The 22989-nt window shown below is 43.5% G+C and overlaps 1 protein-coding gene across 1 annotated transcript in view; it reads right to left on the bottom strand.

Annotated features, from left to right (window-relative positions):
• CRYL1 (crystallin lambda 1) overlaps window positions 1-22989 on the bottom strand; it is a 234080-nt gene that overhangs the window by 187029 nt on the left and 24062 nt on the right. The window contains exon 2 of the mRNA XM_040426222.1: window positions 20467-20574. Within this exon, the coding sequence (XP_040282156.1) occupies window positions 20467-20574 (108 nt within the window). The remainder of the gene's footprint in view (window positions 1-20466; window positions 20575-22989) is intronic.

The following is a 22989-nucleotide window of genomic DNA, read 5'->3' as shown; positions in this document are numbered from 1 at the left end:
ATATAAATTTTTTTAAAATATTTTTTAAATCTTTTTTTTTTTTTTTAAGGGTTTTGTTAGGGCCCCAAGCGGACCACAACTTGAAAACATCACATTGCAATTTGTACAGAATAATGTAATTTACTCCATTATTCTGTACATAAATTGCCATACTCCAGTTTAGTGCTGCCACTTGCTGGCCTGAACTGGGATATAATAATAGTGAGCCTGGAGGCCTAGTACAGGCTTCGTCTGATTATTAGATCAGGGTGCTTTCCCCGTTCTCCGCCGGGGGACAGCGCACCTGACCCGGAAGAGCACGCTTCTGGGTTTTAGGTTACTTTCACACTTGTGTTTTGGGCAGATCCATCATGGATCCGCAAAAACTGATCCGTTACAATAATATAACCGCATGCATCCGTCATGAACGGATCCGTTTGTATTATATGAAAGTCAATGGAAGACGGATCCGTTTTCTATTGTGCCAGATTGTGTCAGAGAAAACGGATCCATCCCCATTGACTTACATTGTGTGCCAGGCCGTTTGGCTCAGTTTCGTCAAGCGGACAGCAAAATGCTGCAGGCAGACTCCAGAGTGGAATGGTGACTGATCGGAGGCAAACTGATGCATTCTGAGCGGATCCTTTTCCATTCAGAATGCATTAGGGCAAAACTGATTCCTTTTGGACCGCTTCCGCCCATGACGGATCTCACAAACGGAAAGCCAAAACGCAAGTGTGAAAGTAGGCTTAGCCTTCTCAGACGACAGAAGCATCTGAGGGGTTAAATGTTCGCGGTCAGCATTATCGCTGATCGCAGACATTAGTTGCGGGTGACTGCTATGGCACTTGCGGGTGCCCCGCGGCTATAGCACTTGCTCTGCTCCGGAGCAGGTGTCATCTTTAAAGATGCAACATCCACCATACATGTACGGCCGATGTTGGGAATGGGTTAAAGGTTATGGACACCTATCAAGGCAATTAGTATTTATTACCACATTCTACTTATTTTGGGAAAAAAAATATTTTTTTAATTGGTCTTTATTAAAGGGGTTGTACAGGTTTTGAGCTGAACCCGGACATATCCCCATTTTCACCCCTCTGGCCCCACTGACATAAGCATCAGAGCATGTAATGCTCCAATGCTCTCCCTTGCCCTGCGTTGGATCACGCACGGCAAAAGCTTGTTTGTTTATATTACTACACTGATAGGTGGAGGCTTCCACCTAGCAGTGTTGCCGGTGACATCACCGGCTCTGATGGACGGGCTTTAGCGTTGCCCTAGCCGGTTTACAGGCTAGGGCAGCGATAAAACCCGCCTATTAGTGCCGGTGACGTCATTGGGATCACTGCTAGGCAGAAGCCTCCACCTAGCTTTCCCCATGGAGAGCCAGGTACTACATCACCAGATCTCCATAAAATGCCTTTGCCCTGCACCATACAGCTCATATCAGGGGGGCTGCCTGGATGAAGATGGGGATATGACCAGGTTCAGCGGAGGTTTTTTCGTTTTCATTTTTCTTCCCTATCTTCCTTTTTTATTTTTCTGTTCACACAGCTGTATGAGGGCTTATTTTTTGTGAGACAAGTTGTACTTACTAATGCCACCATTTAATATGGCATACAATGTAGTGGGAAGCATGAAAAATTCTAAATGGGGTGGAATTGGAAACAAAACGCAATTCCTTCATCGTTTTGCGGGTTTTGTTCCCACGGCGTTCTGTTTGCGGCAAAACTGACCTGTGCCCTTCTTTCTCTGGGTCAGAACGATTACAACGATACCACATATGTATAAATAGTGTAAAAAAAAATTTTAACTTTTTTTTTTCACATCACCATATTCTGACGCCCATAACTTTTTATAGTTAAATCTACTGAACTGTGTGGGGGGCTCATTTTTTTAGTTTTTTATTGATACAATTTACAGTTAGGTCCATATATATTTGGACACTGACACAAATTTTGTTTTTATTACCTGTTCACTAAAACATATTCAAGTTATAGTTATATAAGGGACATGGACATAAAGTCCAGACTTTTAGCTTTCATTTGAGGGTACCCACATTAAAATTGGATGAATGGTTTAGGAGTTTCAGCTCCTTTACATGCGGCCCCTTGTTTTTAAAGCGACCAAAAGTACTTGGACAATTGACTCAAAGGCTGTTTCATGGGCAGATGTGGGCAATTCCTTGATTATTTCATTCTCAATTAAGCACATAAAAGGCGTGGAGTTGATTTGAGGCGCGGTGCTTGCATTTTGAAGATTTTGCTGAGAAGTAAACATGCAGTCAGAGGAGCTCTCCATGCAGGTGAAACAAGCCATCCTTCATCTGCGAAAACAGAAGAAAAAAAAACATCCAAGCAAGTGCTACACTATTAGGAGTGGAAAAATCTACAATTTGGTATATCCTGAGAAAGAAGGAAAGCACTGGTGACCTCAACAAGGCAAAAAGACCTGGACGCCCACGGAAGACAACAGTGGTGGATGATCACAGAATAATTACCATGGTGAAGAGAAACCCCTTCACAACAGCCAACCAAGTGAACAACACTCTCCAGGATATACGTGTATCAATATCCAAATCTACCATAAAGAGAAGACTGCATGAAAGTAAATACAGAGGGTTCACTGCAACGGTGCAAGCCACTCATAAGCCTCAAGAATAACAAGGCTAGATTGGACTTTGCTAAAAAACATCTTTAAAAACCAGCACACTTCTGGAAGAACATTCTTTGGACAGATGAAACCAAGATCAACCTCTACCAGAATGATGGAAAGAAAAAAGTAGGCGAAGGCACGGTACAGCTCATGATCCAAAGCATACCACATCATCTGTAAAACATGGCGGAGGCAGTGTGATGGCTTGGGCATGCATGGCTGCCAGTGGCACTGGGTCCTAGTGTTTATTGATGATGTCACACAGGACAGAAGCAGCCGGATGAATTCTGGGGTTTCAGAGACATACTGTATGCTCAAATCCAGCCAAATGCAGCCAAACTGATTGGTTGGCGTTTCATAATACAAATGGAAAATGACCCAAAACATAAAGCCAAAGCAACCCAGGAGTTTATTAAAGCACAGAAGTAGAATATTCGTGAATGGCTAAGTCAGTCACCGGATCTGAACCCAGTAGAGCATTTCTAAACTTCAGACAGAAAGGCCCAGAAACAAACAGCAACTGAAAACCACTGCAGTAAAGGCCTGGCCGAGCATTACAAAAGAGGAAACACAGCGTCTGGTGATATCCATGAGTTCAATACTTCAGGCAGTCATTGCCAACAAAGGATTTATTAATTAACATTAACATGAAATTAACATTTTATTTGCAATTATTTATTTTGCCCAATTACTTTTAAGCCCCTAAAATAAAGGGATTGAGTTAAAAAAAAATGCTTTAGTTCCTCACATTTTTATTCAATCATTTTGTTCAACCCACTGAATTAAAGCTGAAAGCCTGAACTTCAACCGCATCTGAATTGTTTTGTTCAAAATCCATTGTGGTAATGTACAGAACAAAAATTAGAAAAATGTTGTCTGTCCAAATATATAAGGACCTAACTGTATGTATGTGACTTTTTGATCACATTTTATAAAATTTTTTTGGGTAAGAGAAGCAATGAAAAAATGGCAAATTGGCCATTTTGACACTTCTTTCCGTTATGCCATTCGCTGTATTGCAAAAATATTTTTTCAGCAGTGGTGATGCACATGATGTTTATATTTTTGGTTATTTATGCATTATTTTTTTTATTCCATGGAAAGGGGGCTGATTTTTAATTTTTTATATATTTTTAACAGTTTTTTTATTCTTTTATGATTTTGAAGCTCGTATTTGAGCCTACAAAATCCATTTTTTATTTTTTTATTCTGAACAATCATGGATTATTTAGATCCATTATTTGTACAGAATTGCTCATTTCTTATGTATGCCTGCCACTGCTGGCCAAAATAAGAACTGCAGCTTCAATGCCCTGGGTCTCTTCAGAGAGACCAAGCGCATTTAAATCAATTACCGGCATTATCATTGGCCGCAAAGGATGCAAAAAAGAATGCCGCTGGTAGCGAAGGGGTTAGGCTAAAATTTGTATAGTCCTTTTGCACGGACCAATAGGCAATTATCAGGAACTAACCTAATATTATAACTGCCTGATTATCCCAGGAGTTAAGAGCTGCATCTAGACATCGCAATCATCTCTGTTGTATGTGGTCAAGCTATTACTACAGCAAATGCTCATCCCCATAGAAAATCATTGTGTCCATGAAAAAGCACCATTATCAAACTGATATGAATGTAGCCCATGCGAGTGTTTATAAGCTGTCAAGGAACTAGAGATAAGGCCCCTTTCACACAAGCGAGTTTTCCGCACGGGTGCAATGCGTGACGTGAACGCATAGCACCCGCACTGAATCCTGATGCATTCATTTCAGTGGGTCTGTGTACATGAGCGTTTTTTTCACACATCAGTTCTGCGTTGTGTGAAAAATGCAGCATGTTCTATATTCTGCGTTTTTCACGCAGCCCTGGCCCCACAGAAGTGAATGGGGCTCCAGTGAAAAAACGCACTGCATCCGCACTTGCTTGTGGATGCAGTGTGTTTTTCACTGACGGTTGCTCAGAGATGTTGTTTGTAAACCTTCCGTTTTTTATCATGCGTGTGAAAAATGCATCAATGCGCATTTCACCCGCGCAGAAAAAAATCTGAACAACTGAATGCAATCGCAGACAAAACTGACTGAACTTGCTTGCAAAATGGTGCGAGTTTCACTGAACGCACCCCGAACCCATCTGGAGCCAATCCGTCACGCTTGTGTGAAAGAAGCCTTAGGCCTCTTTCACACGGGCGTTGCGGAAAAATGTGCGGGTGCGTTGCGGGAACACCCACGATTTTTCCGCACGAGTGCAAAACATTGTAATGCGTTTTGCACTCGCGTGAGAAAAATTGCGCGTGTTTGGTACCCAAACCCGAACTTCTTCACAGAAGTTCGGGCTTGGGATCGGTGTTCTGTGGATTGTATTATTTTCCCTTATAACATGGTTATAAGGGAAAATAATAGCATTCTGAATACAGAATGCAAAGTAAAATAGCACTGGAGGGGTTAAAAAAAAATAAAAAATCATTTAACTCACCTTAATCCACTTGCTCGCGTAGCCCGGCATCTCCTTGTGTCTCCTTTGTTGAAGGACCTGTGATGACGTCACTCCGGTCATCACATGGTACGTCACATGATCTTTTACCATGGTGATTCACCGGAGTGACGTCATCCCAGGTCCTTGAACTATAGTTAATGCTCACCACAGGTCCTTCAACAAAGGAGACACAAGGAGATGCCGGGCTACGCGAGCAAGTGGATTAAGGTGAGTTAAATTTTTATTTTATTTTTTTTAACCCCTCCAGTGCTATTTTACTTTTCATTCTGTATTCAGAATGCTATTATTTTCCCTTATAACCATGTTATAAGGGAAAATAATAATGATCGGGTCTCCATCCCGATCGTCTCCTAGCAACCGTGCGTGAAAATCGCACCGCATCCGCACTTGCTTGCGGATGCTTGCGATTTTCACGCAACCCCATTCACTTCTATGGGGCCTGCGTTGCGTGAAAAACGCAGAATATAGAACATGCTGCGATTTTCACGCAACGCATAAGTGATGCGTGAAAATCACCGCTCATGTGAACAGCCCCATAGAAATGAATGGGTCGGTATTCAGTGCGGGTGCAATGCGTTCACCTCCCGCATCGCATCCGCGCGGAATACTCGCTCATGTGAAAGGGGCCTTAGAACTACAGACTGAGCTGTCAGAGTAGCTCCCTGAAGGATTCACTCAGAAGGAGAAAGAACAGTATGCATACGCACTAAAACTGAATGGTTGTTGGGCATTTTCATACGTATACAATATTATCTAATGACATTATAATCAAAATGAATGCTCATCTCATTGCCTTTAAGAATAAGATCAGCTTGAACCAAAGTTATATTATGTGGCTGAGGAAGCCAAGATGAGTTCATGGCAAGTTCAGTCTATATAAAAAATATATATATAATTGGGAACATAAATGGACATTGTATTTAAAAAGTTAGTGCTACAGATATGAGACCATCTGTTAAGGAGTAAGCCAACTCCCTGAAACATGTCTGTCTGGAGGGGACGTGGTTACTTGATAAGGACTCATGTCCGTATCACACACCTGGTGTATGAGATTCAATTTATATATTCATAATTATATATATATATCTCTGCATGGTATATTTAGTTTACAACATATGTTAATCAATAATTCATATAATGTGTTATCTATGTGTAACAATGTATCGATTTATATATATGTCATACTATGTATTTACCATTTAGAAGGTACAGAAACAACTCAGTAAGTTTAAGTTAATTGGATTTCAAAACAATAGTTATTCATGGATGTAGATAAATTAAATGTACAAATTCCGATGCCCAGCATCAAAGCCGCTACATAAAATTTTCATCAAGTCAACCCATATTTCAGAAAGATAGGAGAAGACAGTCAACTCCAACAAATCCGGGATATAGGTAATTAAAAGTGTAAGGAAAAGACCTTCCTCAATGATTTATATGGAAAGGTCAAAAAGGTCCTGTGAAAGTATTATTAGATATTTAATTTTAATGCTTAAAAGTTGTGATATTCACCTACAGTACCGCAGTGCCATCTGGAGGCAGATGGGCAACATTATATTATTTCATTATTTGTTCTAATACCATATTAGGAGTTGAGATAACGTCATGATGTTATTAGCATGCGAATACACCCACCCTACCTGATTGGGAATCCATAATCTAAAGGGGATGATTCTTAGATAAGGGGGGGAATAATTACTCGTGTGCGGAGTAGCATGAAAGCGATCAAGAGAAAGAGAGAGGGAGGGGAGGAGAAGTTGAGGTCTATCAAGATGGAAGCCATAATGAGATGCGCTATGATGGACCACCCAGCTTTCCTAGGAGCAGAAGTGAGATTCCTGCTAGGACTTGGTAAGAGACACAGAAAATGATATTTCATTTTATTAAGACTAATTTGATAGTGTGGGTGAAATTATACCATCTAGATTGGCGAATAAATAAATGATTAAATAAATTGATCATCTCCATATTGAGATGTAGTCTTAGGATATTGTGAGGCTTCATTCTACCTGCAGAAGAATCTAGACTCATAATCTAGCAAAGCATTAAATGATTGCTTTTATATATATATATATTGATAGAACATTCTTCGCCAAGCTAAGTGATGGATTCCCACGGGAAAGACGTCAAATCCTTTCCATTTAAGATCCTAGATCCCTGTTATTTGTCTTAATAGTCTTACCAATTTTTTTATGTGAAAATAGTCCAGGATGGGGCAAGGATACAGTTATCTCTTCTAAGTTATATCCTTGGATGGGTTTGCCCATGCCTGAAGTCATGTGGTGTGTAGTTGGTTAGGGGGGGGCAGAATGTATTTAGCATTCTATAATGATGTCTAGGATTAGACATGCCCATCCTGATATCATGAGGTTTTCTCTGAACAGAAGTAATGTATATAACTTATGTTCCTATTTTGATATCCTAACCTAATAATAGCTTGGTTATAATGTGACAAGTTATTTCCACTCACATGTATTGTTAAGCTGTAATGCTTTATATTAACGATATATATATTCATTTGCATGTATCATTGTGTTTATTTACTTATATATGTTTATAATCTTGTAACCAATAAATCTGCATATTTTTATAATAACTGTGTATCATTGTATAATGCAGAACTACATTTTATCATTAACGTCATCTCACGTCAAAAAGAGCTTATTTATCTGAGGAAATAGTCGGACTCAGATGTGAATTGTATCAATTAGGTTGTCTACAATTCACCAGGTCATGATTTTAAGAATTTATGACAAATTTCATAAATTTAATTTTTTTATGGTTAATAATTTTTATGACCATAATTAATAATTCTTAATTGAATTATTACCACCCGACATGGTGTAGAGGAAAAAGTGTTGAAAATTATTTTAGCTCAAAATAAGTAGTAGGCAATAACAACAACAAAAAATACTCCAATGGCGTCCACAGCCTTTAAAATCTGCATAAAAGTTGAGAAACTTTGGCAATATTTTGTTTTATTCCTTTATTAGTAAATGCCTATAGCCAAAGTGTCAAATGTACGTTGATAAGACCGTAATGATAATTTTGTGCCTAACAGGAATCGGACCAGGAAATGCTGTCAGAATTTCTCAGTAGTGCAAATTCATATGATCATACAGTATCTCAGCATAAGTAAGATATTAAAGAGTCACTGTACTTTCACACAATTTCATTTAATAGAGAATGGTGTAGCTATCACATTTCTAAATCATTTCATTTAAAGAGGACCTTTCACTGATCATTACACTATGAACTAACTATACAGACATGGAGAGCGGCGCCCGGGGATCTCACTGCACTTACTATTATCCCTGGGCGCCGCTCCGTTCTCCTGCTATGCCCTCCGGTATCTCCGCTCACTAAGTTATAGTAGGCGGAGATTCCAGTCAGTAAGTTATGGTAGGCGGCAGGGCCGTAGCTAGAAATGCATGGGCCCCATAGCAAAAATAATTTTATGGCCCCCCCCCCAGTGCCATCCACAGATCCCCCTCCCCTAAACAGTGCCATCCACAGATCCCCCTCCCCTAAACAGTGCCATCCACAGATCCCCCTCCCCTAAACAGTGCCATCCACAGATCCCCCTCCCCTAAATAGTGCCATCCTCAGATCTCCATCCCCTAAATAGTGCCATCCACAGATCCCCCTCCCCTAAATAGTGCCATCCACAGATCCCCCTCCCCTAAACAGTGCCATCCACAGATCCCTCTCCCCTAAACAGTGCCATCCACAGATCCCCCTCCCCTAAACAGTGCCATCCACAGATCCCCCTCCCCTAAACAGTGCCATCCACAGATCCCCCTCCCCTAAATAGTGCCATCCACAGATCCCCCTCCCCTAAACAGTGCCATCCACAGATCCCCCTCCCCTAAATAGTGCCATCCTCAGATCTCCATCCCCTAAATAGTGCCATCCACAGATCCCCCTCCCCTAAATAGTGCCATCCACAGATCCCTCTCCCCGAAACAGTGCCATCCACAGATCCCCCTCCCCTAAACAGTGCCATCCACAGATCCCTCTCCCCTAAACAGTGCCATCCACAGATCCCCCTCCCCTAAACAGTGCCATCCACAGATCCCCCTCCCCTAAACAGTGCCATCCACAGATCCCCCTCCCCTAAATAGTGCCATCCATAGATCCCCCTCCCCGACGCTCACAGGAGCACATTTATAAACTAATTAGTAACTTGAACTTTAATCATTGACATAGCTGAATGCTGTTCTCTTTACTTGCATTGGATACCTTACTCTGTCTTAGCTCTGGTAACGGTACAGCAGGCAGTGCGGGCGGGCGGCGCTCACTCACTAACGTCACGCGCCTGCACCGCCTAGTAGGAGGAGCAGGCGCGTGACGTCAGTGAGTGAGCGCCGCCCGCACTGCCCGCTGTACCAGAGCTAAGACAGAGTAAGGTATCCAATGCAAGTAAAGAGATCCGCATTCAGCAATGTCAATGATTAAAGTTCAAGTTATTAATTAGTTTATAAATGTGCTCCTGTGAGCGGCGTGGCCCTGTATATTCTAACCCCCAGGCAAGCGTCCCTGTCACCATGGGAACGCCTGGGGGTTAGAATATACCATCGGATTTGAGTTTTCACGTTCTCACTGAGAACGTAAAAACTCAGATCCGATGGTATATTCTAACCCCCAGGCAAGCGTCCCCGTCACCATGGGAACGCCTGGGGGTTAGAATATGATCGGATCTTCTTTACTCAGTGGCCTGGCTGGAGCCTCCCCAGCCTCTGTGCCGGCCCTGCGTGCGCCCTGCTCCAGGTCCTGACTCCTCCCCAGCCAAGCCTGAGTCGCGGACCGCCCGCGCCCCGCCCACTACACTATTGTAGTGGGCGGGCGGTCCGCGGCTCGGACCTGGCTGCCTGTTTGTAGTGTGTGTGTGTGTGTGTGTAAAAAAATAATAATAAATAAATAAATCAACAGAAGGCGGCCCGGACGGGCCCCCAGTGGCGTAGGGCCCCATAGCCACTGCTATGGTTGCTATGGCGATCCCTACGCCACTGGTAGGCGGAGTCTGCCCTTGTTCTGCTCTAGCGCTGGCCAATCGCAGCGCAGAGCTCACAGCCTGGGAGGTTATTTTCTCCCAGGCTGTGAACTCTGCAATGCGATTGGCCAGCGCTACAAAAGAACAAGGGCAGACTCCGCCTACCATAACTTAAGGAACGGAGATACCGGAGGGCATAGCAGGAGAACGGAGCGGCGCCCAGGGATAATAGTAAGTGCAGTGAGATCCCCGGGCGCCGCTCTACATGTCTGTATAGTTAGTTCATAGTGTAATAATCGGTGAAAGGTCCTCTTTAAATAATATGTTGGCATCCACCTGAAAAAAAGCTGTAAAGTCATGGCCTCTAGGGGTCTCACTTCCACCTAATCTGCAGTCCACTGCCTGCTGTCAGGCAAGATCCATCCCTAGTAACAGTCTCAGAAGATGTCAGAGCTAGCTGAGATCCTGAGCCTGATAAAACAACTGCTTCTACACTGCTCTGGAATATCACAGGAGCCTCCTGTGTGTCAGTTAGGCTACTTTCACACTTGCGGAATTAAACGGATCCGTTCTGATTTTGCACATCAGGATGCATCCCTTCTGTTAGGATGCAGGTGTGAAATGAAAACAGAAAAAAACGGATCTGTCACTATTGATTTAGGCTACTTTCACACTTGCGGCAGTGTGATCCGGGGGCAGTTCCGTCGTCGGAACTGCCCGCCGGATCCGCCGATTTGGATGTGACTGAAAGCATGTGATTGAATGCATTGCAAGAACGGATCCGTCTCTCCGCTTGTCATGCGGACAGACGGATCTGTCTTGTATTTTTTTTCACATTTTTACCGGTCTACGCATGCGCAGGCCGGAAGGACGGATCCGGCATTCCGGTATTTTGAAGGCATTCAGGCAAGTCTTCAGTTTTTTCAGCCGGAGATAAAACCGTAGCATGCTGCGGTTTTATCTTTTGCCTGATCAGTCAAATCGACTGAACTGAAGACATCCTGATGCATCCTGAACGGATTACTCTCCATTCAGAATGCATGGGGCTATGCCTGATCAGTTCTTTTCCGGTATAGAGCCCCTGTGACGGAACTCTATGCCGGAAAAGAAAAACGCTAGTGTGAAAGTACACTTACATTGTTTTCAGTGCCTGATCCGTTTTTTTCCCTGTTTTTTATGACCAGACAGCTTGCAGCGGTTTTTGCTTCTGGTCACAAAACGGAATGCTGATGAAACGGATCTCTTTCCATTCAGAATGCATGAGGACTTTAAGGGTACTTTCACACTAGCGTTGTTGGATTCCGGCAGGCAGTTCCGTCACTGGAACTGCCTGCCAGATTCAGCAATCTGTATGCAAACGGTATTTATTTTTTTAAACATTTTTAAAGGTCTGCACATGCGCAGACCGCAGAACCAGATCAGTTTTTCCGGGACACTTGGGGCCGGATCCGGCATTAATGCATTTCAATGGAAAATAATGCCGGATCCAGCATTCCGGCAAGTGTTCCAGAATTTTGGAAGCTGCTGCGGTATTTTCTCCATCCAAAAACCGTACAGTGACTGAACTGAAGACATCCTGATGCATCCTGAACGGAATGCTCTCCATTCGGAATGCATTAGGATAAAACTGATCAGTTTTTTTCCGGTATTGAGCCCCTGTGATGGAACTCATACCAGAAAAGTTTAACGCAAGTGTGAAAGTACCCCAAACAGAAACATATTTTCTGGTATTGAGATTCTCTGCTAGATCTCAATACCAGAAAATAGCAACGCAAGTGTGAAAGTAGTCTTACTGTAATTTACCACTCCTTATGGAATGTAAAGGAAAGGACCTCACAGCAATACAGTGCTGTCAGATGCCACAGAAGGGAGACACCCCTTGCTTGTGAGAGAAATGCTGGGCAGCTGAGGTGGGTAATAATTACTCTGAAAAAGACATTAAGAAAACCCCAAAAAAAGACTTATTCCTTCACAGCTATAATTGTACAAAGAAGCACAGCCATTATGCAAACTTTTTTTAAAACTCAGTTATGCTTTAAAACAGCATGAGGGACATTTATCAAAACTAATTTTGCAAACTTTGTTAACCCTTTAGGTTTTCCACAAGAATTAAAGGTAAATGGTGATGAAATTTCAAAAATTTTCTGATTTTCCATTTTAATCCATTATTTCCTGTAACACAGCAAGGGTTAACGGGCAAACAAAACTTAATATCTTTTACCTTGATTCTACATTTTACAGAAACGCCCCACATGTGGTCATAAACTGCTGTATGGTCACACAGCAGGGCTCAGAAGGAAAGGAGCGCCGTATGGTTATTAGAGGGCAGATTTAGCTGGACTGGTTTTTAGACACCAAGTCACATTTGAGGCCCCCCCCCCCCCCCCGATTCACCCTACAGTAGAAACTCACAAAAAGTGACTCCATTTTGCAAACCATGGGATAAGGTGACAGTTTAATTGTACCAATATCGAGTGTTCAAAAATCATATGTATCCCAAAATAGTACCTATTTTGGGATACATATGATTTTTGAACACTCGATATTACGCTTTTTGTGTGGCAAGGTAACCCAAAAATTGCTGTTCTGGCACAATTTTTATTTTTTGTTTTTTACAATGTTCACCTGACAGGTTAAATCATGTGATATTTTTATAAAGCAAGTTGTTATAGACGTGGCAATACATAATAGGTCTATTGTTTTTATTTTGGTTTTACACAATAAAAGCATTTTTGAAAAATAAAAATAAAAAATCATGTTTTTGTGTCTCCATATTCTGAAAGTCATATTTATTTTCTGGATGATTGTCTGATGTAGGGGCTCATTTTTTGTGGGATGAGGTGACGGTTTGATTGTTACTAATTTTGGTCTATATTGGACTTTTTGATCGCTTGGTATTACACTTTTTTATGTAAGGTGACAAAAAAATTGCTATTTTGGCACAGTTTTTTTTTTTTTTTTTTACGGAACATTGAGGACTGGGGGGGGGGGGGGAGGTCATTCATACTTTTCACAAGGTTATAATCCCCACAGTCACGAACTGCCAGCAATTCAATCCAGCTCGGGACCGCCCGAATTGGTCCCAGACCGGTTACCCGAGACCTGTAACAGCCACCATCTCAGCATGGTCACCAAGTACATAGACATGGTGACAGTTTGCAGCCTTGACGAACCTGTACAGTATGGAGGCTTAATGTAGTGCAGTTCATGACGTACAGGTACGTCATGATGGCTTAGGGTCCATTCACACGTCCGCAAAATGGGTCCGCATCCGTTCCGCAAAATTGCAGACTCATTCATTTTCAATGGGGCCGGAATGTGCTGTCCGCATCCGCATTTGCGGATCCGCACTTCCGCATCAGTGCTTCCGTTTCCACAAAAAAAAATAGAACATGTCCTATTCTTGTCCGCAATTGCGGACAAGATTAGGCATTTTCTATTATAGTGCCGGCGATGTGCGGTCCGCAAATTGCGGAATGCACATTGCCGGTGTCCGTGTTTTGCGGATCTGCAATTTGCGGATCCACAAAACACTTACTGACATGTGAATGGACCCTGCAGGGGTTAGGCTGGTTTCACACGGGCGTTGCGGGAAAAGGTGCGGGTGCGTTGCGGCAACATGCACGATTTTTCCGCGCGAGTGCAAAACATTGTAATGCGTTTTGCACGCGCGTGAGAAAAATCGGCATGTTTGGTACCCAAACCCGAACCCTTCTATAACATGGTTATAAGGCCTAGTTCACACGAACATATGGCTTTTATAGTTTTTTGCGGTCCGTTTTTCGCGGATCCGTTGTTCCGTTTTTGAGTTTCGTTGTGCTTCCGTTTCCTTTCCGTTTTTCCGTATGGCATATACAGTATACAGTAATTACATAGAAAAAATTGGGTTGGGCATAACATTTTCAATAGATGGTTCAGAAAAAACGGAACGGATACGGAAGACATACGGATGCATTTCCGTATGTGTTCCGTTTTTTTTTGCGGACCCATTGACTTTAATGGAGCCACGGAACGTGATTTGCAGCCAAATATAGGACATGTTCTATCTTTCAACGGAACGGAAAAACGGAAATACGGAAACGAAATGCATACGGAACACATTCCGTTTTTTTTGCGGAACCATTGAAATGAATGGTTCCGTATACGGACCGTATACGGAACACAAAAAAACGGTCCGTACACCCGCAAAAAAATCGTTCGTGTGAACTAGGCCTAAGGGAAAATAACAGCATTCTGAATACAGAATGCATAGTACAATAGTGCTGGAGGGGTTAAAAAAAAATAATAATAATTTAACTCACCTTAATCCACTTGCTCGCGCAGCCCAGCATCTCTTCTCTTCTTCTTCTTTGCTGATTGCAGGAAAAGGACCTGTGGTGACGTCAATCCGGTCATCACATGATCTTTTACCATGGTGATGACCGGAGTGACGTCACCACAGGTCCTTTTCCTGCAATCAGCAAAGAAGGAGACAGAAGAGAAGCCAGGCTGCGCGAGCAAGTGGATTAAGGTGAGTTTAATTATTTTTTATTTATTTTTAACCCCTCCAGCCCTATTGTACTATGCATTCTGTATTCAGAATGCTATTATTTTCCCTTATAACCATGTTATAAGGGAAAATAATAAAATGATCGGGTCCCCATCCCGATCGTCTCCTAGAAACCGTGCGTGAAAATCGCACCGCATCCGCACTTGCTTGCGATTTTCACGCAGCCCCATTCACTTCTATGGGGCCTGCGTTGCGTGGAAATCGCAGAATATAGAGCATGCTGCGATTTACACGCAACGCAGAAGTGATGCGTGAAAATCAATGCTCATGTGCACAGCCCCATAGAAATGAATGGGTCCGGATTCAGTGCGGGTGCAATGCGTTCACCTCACGCATTGCACCCGCGCGGAATACTCGCCCGTGTGAAAGGGGCCTTAGAGGGGTTTCCAGTTCTACAGAACTAGGTTGCTTCCTCCAAAAACAGCAACACACTTGTCTACAGGTTGTGTGTCGTATTGCAGCTCAGCCCCATTCACTTCAACGAAGCAGAGCTGCAATACCAGACCTAACCCATGGACAGGTGTGGTGCAGTTTCTGGTTTTAATTAATAGCTGCACAGACAGCAAACTGTGATACCTTGAGAGGGTGTCCTGACAACTCTCATACAGTGTTGTCATGATTAAGAGGAGGCAGAAATTCAAGGCATATGTTCAATTCCAGTAAGGTGTGCCAGACATGCCCTAGCAGCAACAAATCCCCCAGGGTTTATAGCATGCACTATTATACAAAGAGGTATCGCCCTCCTAGCACCACCTTTTCGAAGAGGCTCCCTATGAGTAAAAGGCCTCTTGCACACAAACGTTTTTTTTTTCCATTTCCGCTCCGTTTTTTCCGTTCCGTATACAGAACCATTAATTTCAATGGATCCGCAAAAAGAAAACGGAAGGTAATCCATTTCCGTATTTCCGTCTTTCCGTTCAAAGATAGAACATGTCCTATTATTGTCCACATAAAGGACAAGGATAGTACTGTTCTATCAGGGGCCAGCAGTTCCGTTCCGCAAAAAACGGAATGCACACGGACGTCATCTACAAAAAAACCGAAAAAGCCATACGGTCGTGTGCAAGAGGCCAAAGTCCGACTTTTTAACAAGCCTTGGAACATGACAGGGGAACATAGCCAAGCACTCAGCCAAACAGAATCCTGCTGTGTACTAATAAAGGGTAAGCACCTCACAGATAGATATTTGGCTTGGCTATGTTCCCCTGTCATGTTCCAAGGTTTGTTAAAAAAATAAAAATTAGACTTTGACTCACAAGGAGCAACTTCCAAAAAGGTTCTCTTCCACTGGACCACTAAGGATGGTTTCACACAAGCGAGTTCAATGGGTTTGACAGAATTATGTCAGTGTTAGGCAGGGGCGTCATTAGGTCAAAACATTCGGGGCTCAAGCACCGAATGTTTTGTCCAGTTCCCCAAATGTTATGCTGGTAGCATTTTTATTTTTTTATTTGGCTATTCCAGGGCCCTTCAATATTGATTGGACCTGGGCAACCCACCACAGATCATCCCGCCACCCCCTTTGAACTTGTACGGGAGGTCTTGAGGGATCACGCGCTGCAGGACGGGATAGAGCACCGAAGTGACTGAACTCATGCCCGCGCAGCCTGCAAGTGGCGGATCAGCGAAACAAGTACAAGGGGGGTGGGGGGATGATCTGTGGGGTTGCCCAGGGCCCACTCCTATCAATATTAAAGGGCCCAAGCAAAGATTTCTGCAGTGGTGAGGAAATGAAACATAACAGATATTGGAAAGTTACTGAATGTTGTAGTATATAATGACTGCAGTCTGCAGTACTGCACTTCATTTGCGTAACCAGAACATCCCTTTAATGTGCAATTTCAACACAGTGGGCTTGTGCCCCAGATGTTTTCAGACCCTAGCAACGCCCCTGGTGTTAGGCCTCATGCACGTGGCCATGGCCATATTGCGGGTCCGCAATACACGGGCACCGGCCGTGTGCACCCCGCATCACTTGTGCACCCCGCATCACCCCATTCACTTGTTCTATTTTTTACAGTGCGGACGGATCACGGAATTTGAATGGGTCTCGATCTGTCCCGGCCTCCGCACAGATGTTGCCCATGCATTGGGGACCTCAAATTGCAGTCCCCAATGCACAGAACAGCCGCACAATGGCCGTAAGTATGAGGCCTTATACAATACTTTCCAGAACTCTAAGGGTTAGAAATAGAGATGAGCGAATTTCATATTTTGAAATTAGTTCACGCTTCGTTTGGTGGTAAAAGCAGAATTGCGTTATGGATTCAGTTACCACGAACCATAACGCAATTCTATGACGGAATTCAATCCGACATAATAGAAGTCTATGGGCTGCAAAACGGATCCGTCCCGTTTCCGTTATGCAGTGGGGAGTCCTATAAAGGCATTCCGTTATGCATTCAGTCATAGAATTGCGTTATGGTCCATGGTAAGGCTGGGTTCACACGAGCGTGTCCGGATTAGGTCCGGATGCGTCCCGGTGTGTTGCGGTAAACCTGCGCGAGTAGGAATGCAATTGCAGTCAGTTTTGACTGCGATTGCGTTCCGATGTTCAGCTTTTATCGCGCGGGTGCAATGTGTTTTGCACACGCGTGCTAAAAAACCGACTGTGGTACCCAGACCCGAACCCGGACTTCTTCACAGAAGTTCGGGCTTGGGATCGGTGTTCTGTAGATTGTATTATTTTCCCTTATAACATGGTTATAAGGGAAAATAATAGCATTCTGAATACAGAATGCTTAGTAGGTGATCAATTAAGGGTTAAAAAAAATAAAAAAAATTAACTCACCTCCTCCGCGTAGTTCTCCCGGTCTCTTCTTTACTTCTTTAATGATGAGTTGTCGGCTAAAGGACCTTTGGTGACGTCAGATCACATGCTCCAATCACATGGTACATCACCACAGTGATGGACCATGTGATTGGAGCATGTGATCTGATGTCACCAAAGGTCCTTTAGCCGACAGCTCATCAGAAGAGACTGGGAACTACGCGATCAAGAGGAGAAGGTGAGTTAATTTGTTTATTTTTTTTAACCCTTCCAGCGCTGTTTTACTTTGCATTCTGTATTCAGAATGCTATTATTTTCCCTTATAACCATGTTATAAGGGAAAATAATACAGTGAATAGACTGTCATCTAGCAACCATGCGTGAAAATCGCACAGCATCCGCACTTGCTTGCGGATGCTTGCAATTTTCACGCAGCCCCATTCACTTCTATGGGGCCTGCATTGCGTGAAAAACGCAGAATATAGAACATGCTGCGATTTTCACGCAACGCACAAGTGATGCGTGAAAATCATCGCTAATCTGAACAGCCCCATAGAAATGAATGGGTCCGGATTCAGTGCGGGTGCAATGCGTTCACCTACCGCATTGCACCCGCGTGGAAATCTCGCCCGTGTGAACGCAGCCTAAAGGAATCCATAATGCAATTCTGCTTTTACCACCGAACGAAGCGTGAACGAATTAAAAAATATGAAATTCGATCATCTCTAGTTACAAAGCATCATTAATCAATATAATGCTATGTGATCCTATCAGTGCTACGTAGGTCAGGAGGGGAGCTCTTGCAGACACAGCTTGCGAGTTTAAGGCCCTTTTCACACGGGCGAGAATTCCGTGCGGGTGCAATGCGTGAGGTGAACATATTGCACCCGCACTGAATCCGGACCCATTCATTTCTATGGGGCTGTGCAGATGAGTGGTGATTTTCACGCATCACTTGTGCATTGTGTGAAAATCGCAGCATGCTCTATATTCTGCATTTTTCACACAACGCAGGCCCCATAGAAATGAATGGGTCTGCGTGAAAATCGCATAGCATCCGCAAGAAAGTGTGGATGTGGTGCGATTTTCATGCATGGTTGCTAGGAGATTATAGGGATGAAAGCAACCCCGGACCCCATTAAAGTCTATTCACTGTATTATTTTCCCTTATAACATGGAATCGTCTTCTTGCTTCTTCTTTCAGGACCTGCAAAAAAAAACTTTGATGACGTAATCGCGCTCACCACGTGGTGAGCACGGTGATGTCAGCGCAGGTCCTGCTGAAAGAAGATAAAAGGATCTTCTATCTTCATTCAGCAGAACCTGCGCTGACGTCACCGTGCTCACCACGTGGTGAGCGCGATTACGTCAAAGGTCCTTTTGCAGGTCCTGAAAGAAGAAGCAAGAAGACTATGCCAGCTGCGCGATCAATTGGATAAGGTGAGTTATTTTATTTTTTATTTTTTAACGCCTCAATCCACATTTTACTAAGCATTCTGTATTAAGAAAAAAACTGACCCATGTCCTTCATTCTCTGGGTCAGTACGATTATAACGATACCCCATTTGTATAGGATTTTTTAAGTCAAAATAGTGTAAAAATAAATGTAAACTTTGAAAAAAAAAATTTTTTTTTTTACATCACCATATTCTGACCCCCATAACTTTTTTTTATACCGGTAGTTATATTTACTGAGCTGTGTGGGGGTCATTTTTTGTGGGACAATCTGTCGTTTTTATGGATACCATTTTGGAGTGTGTGTGACTTTTTGATCACATTTTATTACAAGAGAAGCAATGAAAAAATGGGCAATTGGCCATTTTGACCCTTTTTCCGTTACACCATTTGCCGTATTGGAAAAATATTTCTACATTTTAATAGTACAGGTGTTTTCGGTCGCGGTGATACCCATGATTTTTATATTTTTTGTTATTTAGGGGGCGATTTAAACTTTTATATTTTAGTATTTTTTTAAATATATTTTCTAAAAATTATTTTGAAGCCGTATTTGAGTTTATTACTGTCTATTGCTCATTTTTTACGTTGGCCCACCTGGTGGCCAAAATAAGAATTGCAGTTTGAATGCTCCCAGCCTCTTCTGCGTACATGTACGGGGCTGGTAGCGAAAGGGTTAAGGGTAGCCAGTACCCCGTCTAAAACCGCATGCATTTAATACAAAACTGAAATTCTGAACAACATCCTGTAGTTTGATTGTACAGAAGATGTTCAGTAACTTTACAAATACTTTGCCTTAGGGCTCATGCACACGACAGTATGGCTTTTTCAGTGTTTTGCGGTCCGTTTTTTACGGATCCGTTGTTCCGTTTTTTGTTTCCATTGTGTTTCCGTTTCCTTTCCGTTTTTCCGTTCTTCCGTATGCCATATACAGTATACAGTAATTACATAGAAAAAATTGGGCTGGGCATAACATTTTCAATAGATGGTTCAGCAAAAACGGAACGGATATGGAAGACATACGGATGCATTTCCGTATGTGTTCCGTTTTTTTGGCGGACCCATTGACTTGAATGGAGCCAAGCACTGTGATTTGCGGACAAGAATAGGACATGTTCTATCTTTTCACGGTACGGAAATACGGAAATACTGAAACGGAATGCACACGGAGACACTTCAGTATTTTTTGCTGAACCATTGAAATGAATGGTTCACTATATGTTCCGCATACTGAACTTAAAAAACGTCCAGTATACTGAACGCAAAATACTGTCGTGTGCATGAGCCCTTAGACTAAGGCCTCTTGCACACGGCCGTGTTCCGCGGCCGAGAGCGGTCCGTGGTAACCAGGCCGGGATTCCTGCTGACAACAGGAGCGCACGGCGTCATTGGTTGCTATGACGCCGTGCGCTTCATGCAGCCGCTGCTGTACAGTAATACACTCGTATAGTCTCTCTATGTACTAAATAATTAAAACAAAGTATTTAAAAAGCTACACACAATTATTGTACATTTATTCCAGGGAAGTTGCTAATAATGTTGTTGAATGGCCAGGGCCTTGGGGATCATACCGTATATCCTCCAGAGCTGCGGTGACCTGTTCTTTTACAATATCATACAGTCTGACTTTAAAGCCACCACTTGCAAACACCATAGTCCAGCTGCGACCAATGAGACCACTGAAACAGAAAAAAAAGTAAATAAAAGCAAGCATTTCATATACTCCATAAATCCAATTTTTATTTTATGATTAACATATGTCTTATTATGACTCTTTAAAAGGTTTGACCAGAATTAAGAAAAAAAAAGAGTTTGCTTTTTTAATCTGAACCAGCACCTCTCCTATGCACTGGCCATGTCTGGTATTGCAGTTTAGCTTAAAGGGGTTGTGCCACCATTAAATGTTATATTAATATAATTCAGCATATATTCCTGTGTAAATATTCTACTAAAAGAACACAGACGACATTTAAAAAATGAAACATGGAAAAAAGATGTGCAGACAAAAATCAAGAAAAAAGGCACTTAAATGAGAGGAAAATGATAGGCGTCCATAAATCTAATAGAAGTGCCGCAGCCTCCTGCTCAGCCTGTGATGTCATGTCTATCGGTCACATGGCCTTTCTGCTGTTCGGTCCCATTCACGTGAATAGAATTTGTAACATCCCAGAGTTGTGTTACTACACGCCTCTACCCCGCTACTATCTTGTAAGAGCCTTTATACTGTCATCTGATATAATTTATAGTATGTCCTCCAGAAATGTGCATATAAATCTATGTTAAATGCAATTGTTCATGTAATTTGCCTGGTTACCAGTAGGTGGCAGCAACACATTGGCAGGTACAAGCTACAGTTTAGAGTATCTGAGCTGGAATTGGATTATTCCAGCTTAGCTCCCCCTCTGTGGAGAAGTGGGCTGGTCCCACATCCTGCAGCATGGGTGGAGAAGGAAGTTAGAGTCAGTGTACCAGCCACCCCTGTTGGGGAAGGCTGTGTGATAGTGTCCAGGAGAACCCCTGCATAGGGAAGACAGCAAGGACCTAGTCTCGGCTGAGACTTGGCCATATTCCCAGTTTGAGCACCTGAGAATCCATCTGTGAGATAAGTCCAGAGTCCTAGGAGAAGCTAATTCCTCCTCAGCAGAAGGTACCAGATAAGTGCAGGAGCTAATCCTGCCACAGTTACAGAGCTACCAGGCAGACGTTTTATCCTGCAAGCTCCACATTTAAAGCAGAAGTATTCATTCCTGCCAATGATTGCCAAAACCTGCTGGGACCAAGAGACCAAAGCTGTATACCGCTTGGATGCAAGTTATTTCAAGTAAAGAAACGTTTGAACATCATCTAAAGGTCTGGACATCATTTATTCTGCCGAGTTCCTCTATTACTCCTACTATCACTACACTCAAATTTATTGCAAGTGAGCCTGAAGTCCAGCCGTACCCAGGTAGGAGACACCGTGACACAATTACCATCAAGCTATAGAGACATTATAGGCCATTACACCACTCTGGCATTCCTAATCTGGGACGTGCGTTATAACACATTGGAAGGGCCCTGGGATAGTACCCTGCGCACGCTGCAATTGGTGTCAGGACAAATACAGGATATATTATCCACCTGACCCTGCCACTGCATTAAAGTAGCGTCAGCGAACCCGTTCCTGGTTACTGCATTAAAGTGGCGTCACAAACAGGATCGAATTGTGTGCCGAACAGGATCGGATTGTGTGCCTAACACTACTACAAGGCCTAAGAACTGTGTCAAGTCCCTGAAAATTGACTTTATTGTTTTTATTGCGGTGCCAGACAGCGGTAAACAGTGCGCACCAGCACTCCAAGGGTTAATTTGTCTTTCAGAAGCGGGAAAACACAAAATAGCCCTCTCAGGAGCGCGAAAATAGTAACTACACCCCTCTAGAAGCTGGAAACCTAAACCCTGCCCACCAAGAACTTTGCAATGTGAGCCAAGGGAGTGAAGACTCCTCCCCTCAGGCTCCACCTTCACTTCCTGCATCCAGCCTGACTGAGGAGCAAAGGAAGATGGCGCTCCCCAACCAAAGTGGGACGAGATGACTATTCAAGACGAACCGGCGTACGAAAAATACGCACCGGAGATCCGGGTCTCCCAACTTGTGAGCAAGAAAGGCCCGTCGGTGTTTGCTGTGTTTGCTGTGATACCAGAGGCTGCAGATTCCTATTCAGACGGCAAGACAGCCACCACCCCTTACTCAAAGATAGCCGCGGCTCTCGAACCTGCTCCCCTGGAAGCCGACGTCAGCCCAGCAGTCCAGGTTCCGGTGGCGCCTACGTCCCAGATGATGTTATCTACCCCCACGACCGACGTCTCAACACAGCCGCAAGACCCCACAGAGTCAGAGATTCCAGAGGCCACCGCCAATCACCAGCAGGAGGCACCGGAATTGGCCACAATGACAGGTCGTAGCTATCCTGCTCCCTGAGGCCCCGGTCCAGCCCGTAGCTGCCCCTGCACCACGCCCGGTGGTCCCCGATGCTTCTGCTAGGCCCAAGGAGGCTCCGCTCCGCACGCCCGCTGGCGCGGTGGAGGCGGATGTAGTATCCACTCCGCCGCCC

This window comes from Bufo bufo, chromosome 3, assembly GCF_905171765.1.
Source record: "Bufo bufo chromosome 3, aBufBuf1.1, whole genome shotgun sequence".
NCBI classification, from domain to species: domain Eukaryota; kingdom Metazoa; phylum Chordata; class Amphibia; order Anura; family Bufonidae; genus Bufo; species Bufo bufo.
Note: the sequence above shows the minus strand (reverse complement) of the source record. Positions and strands in the feature narration are given on the sequence as shown.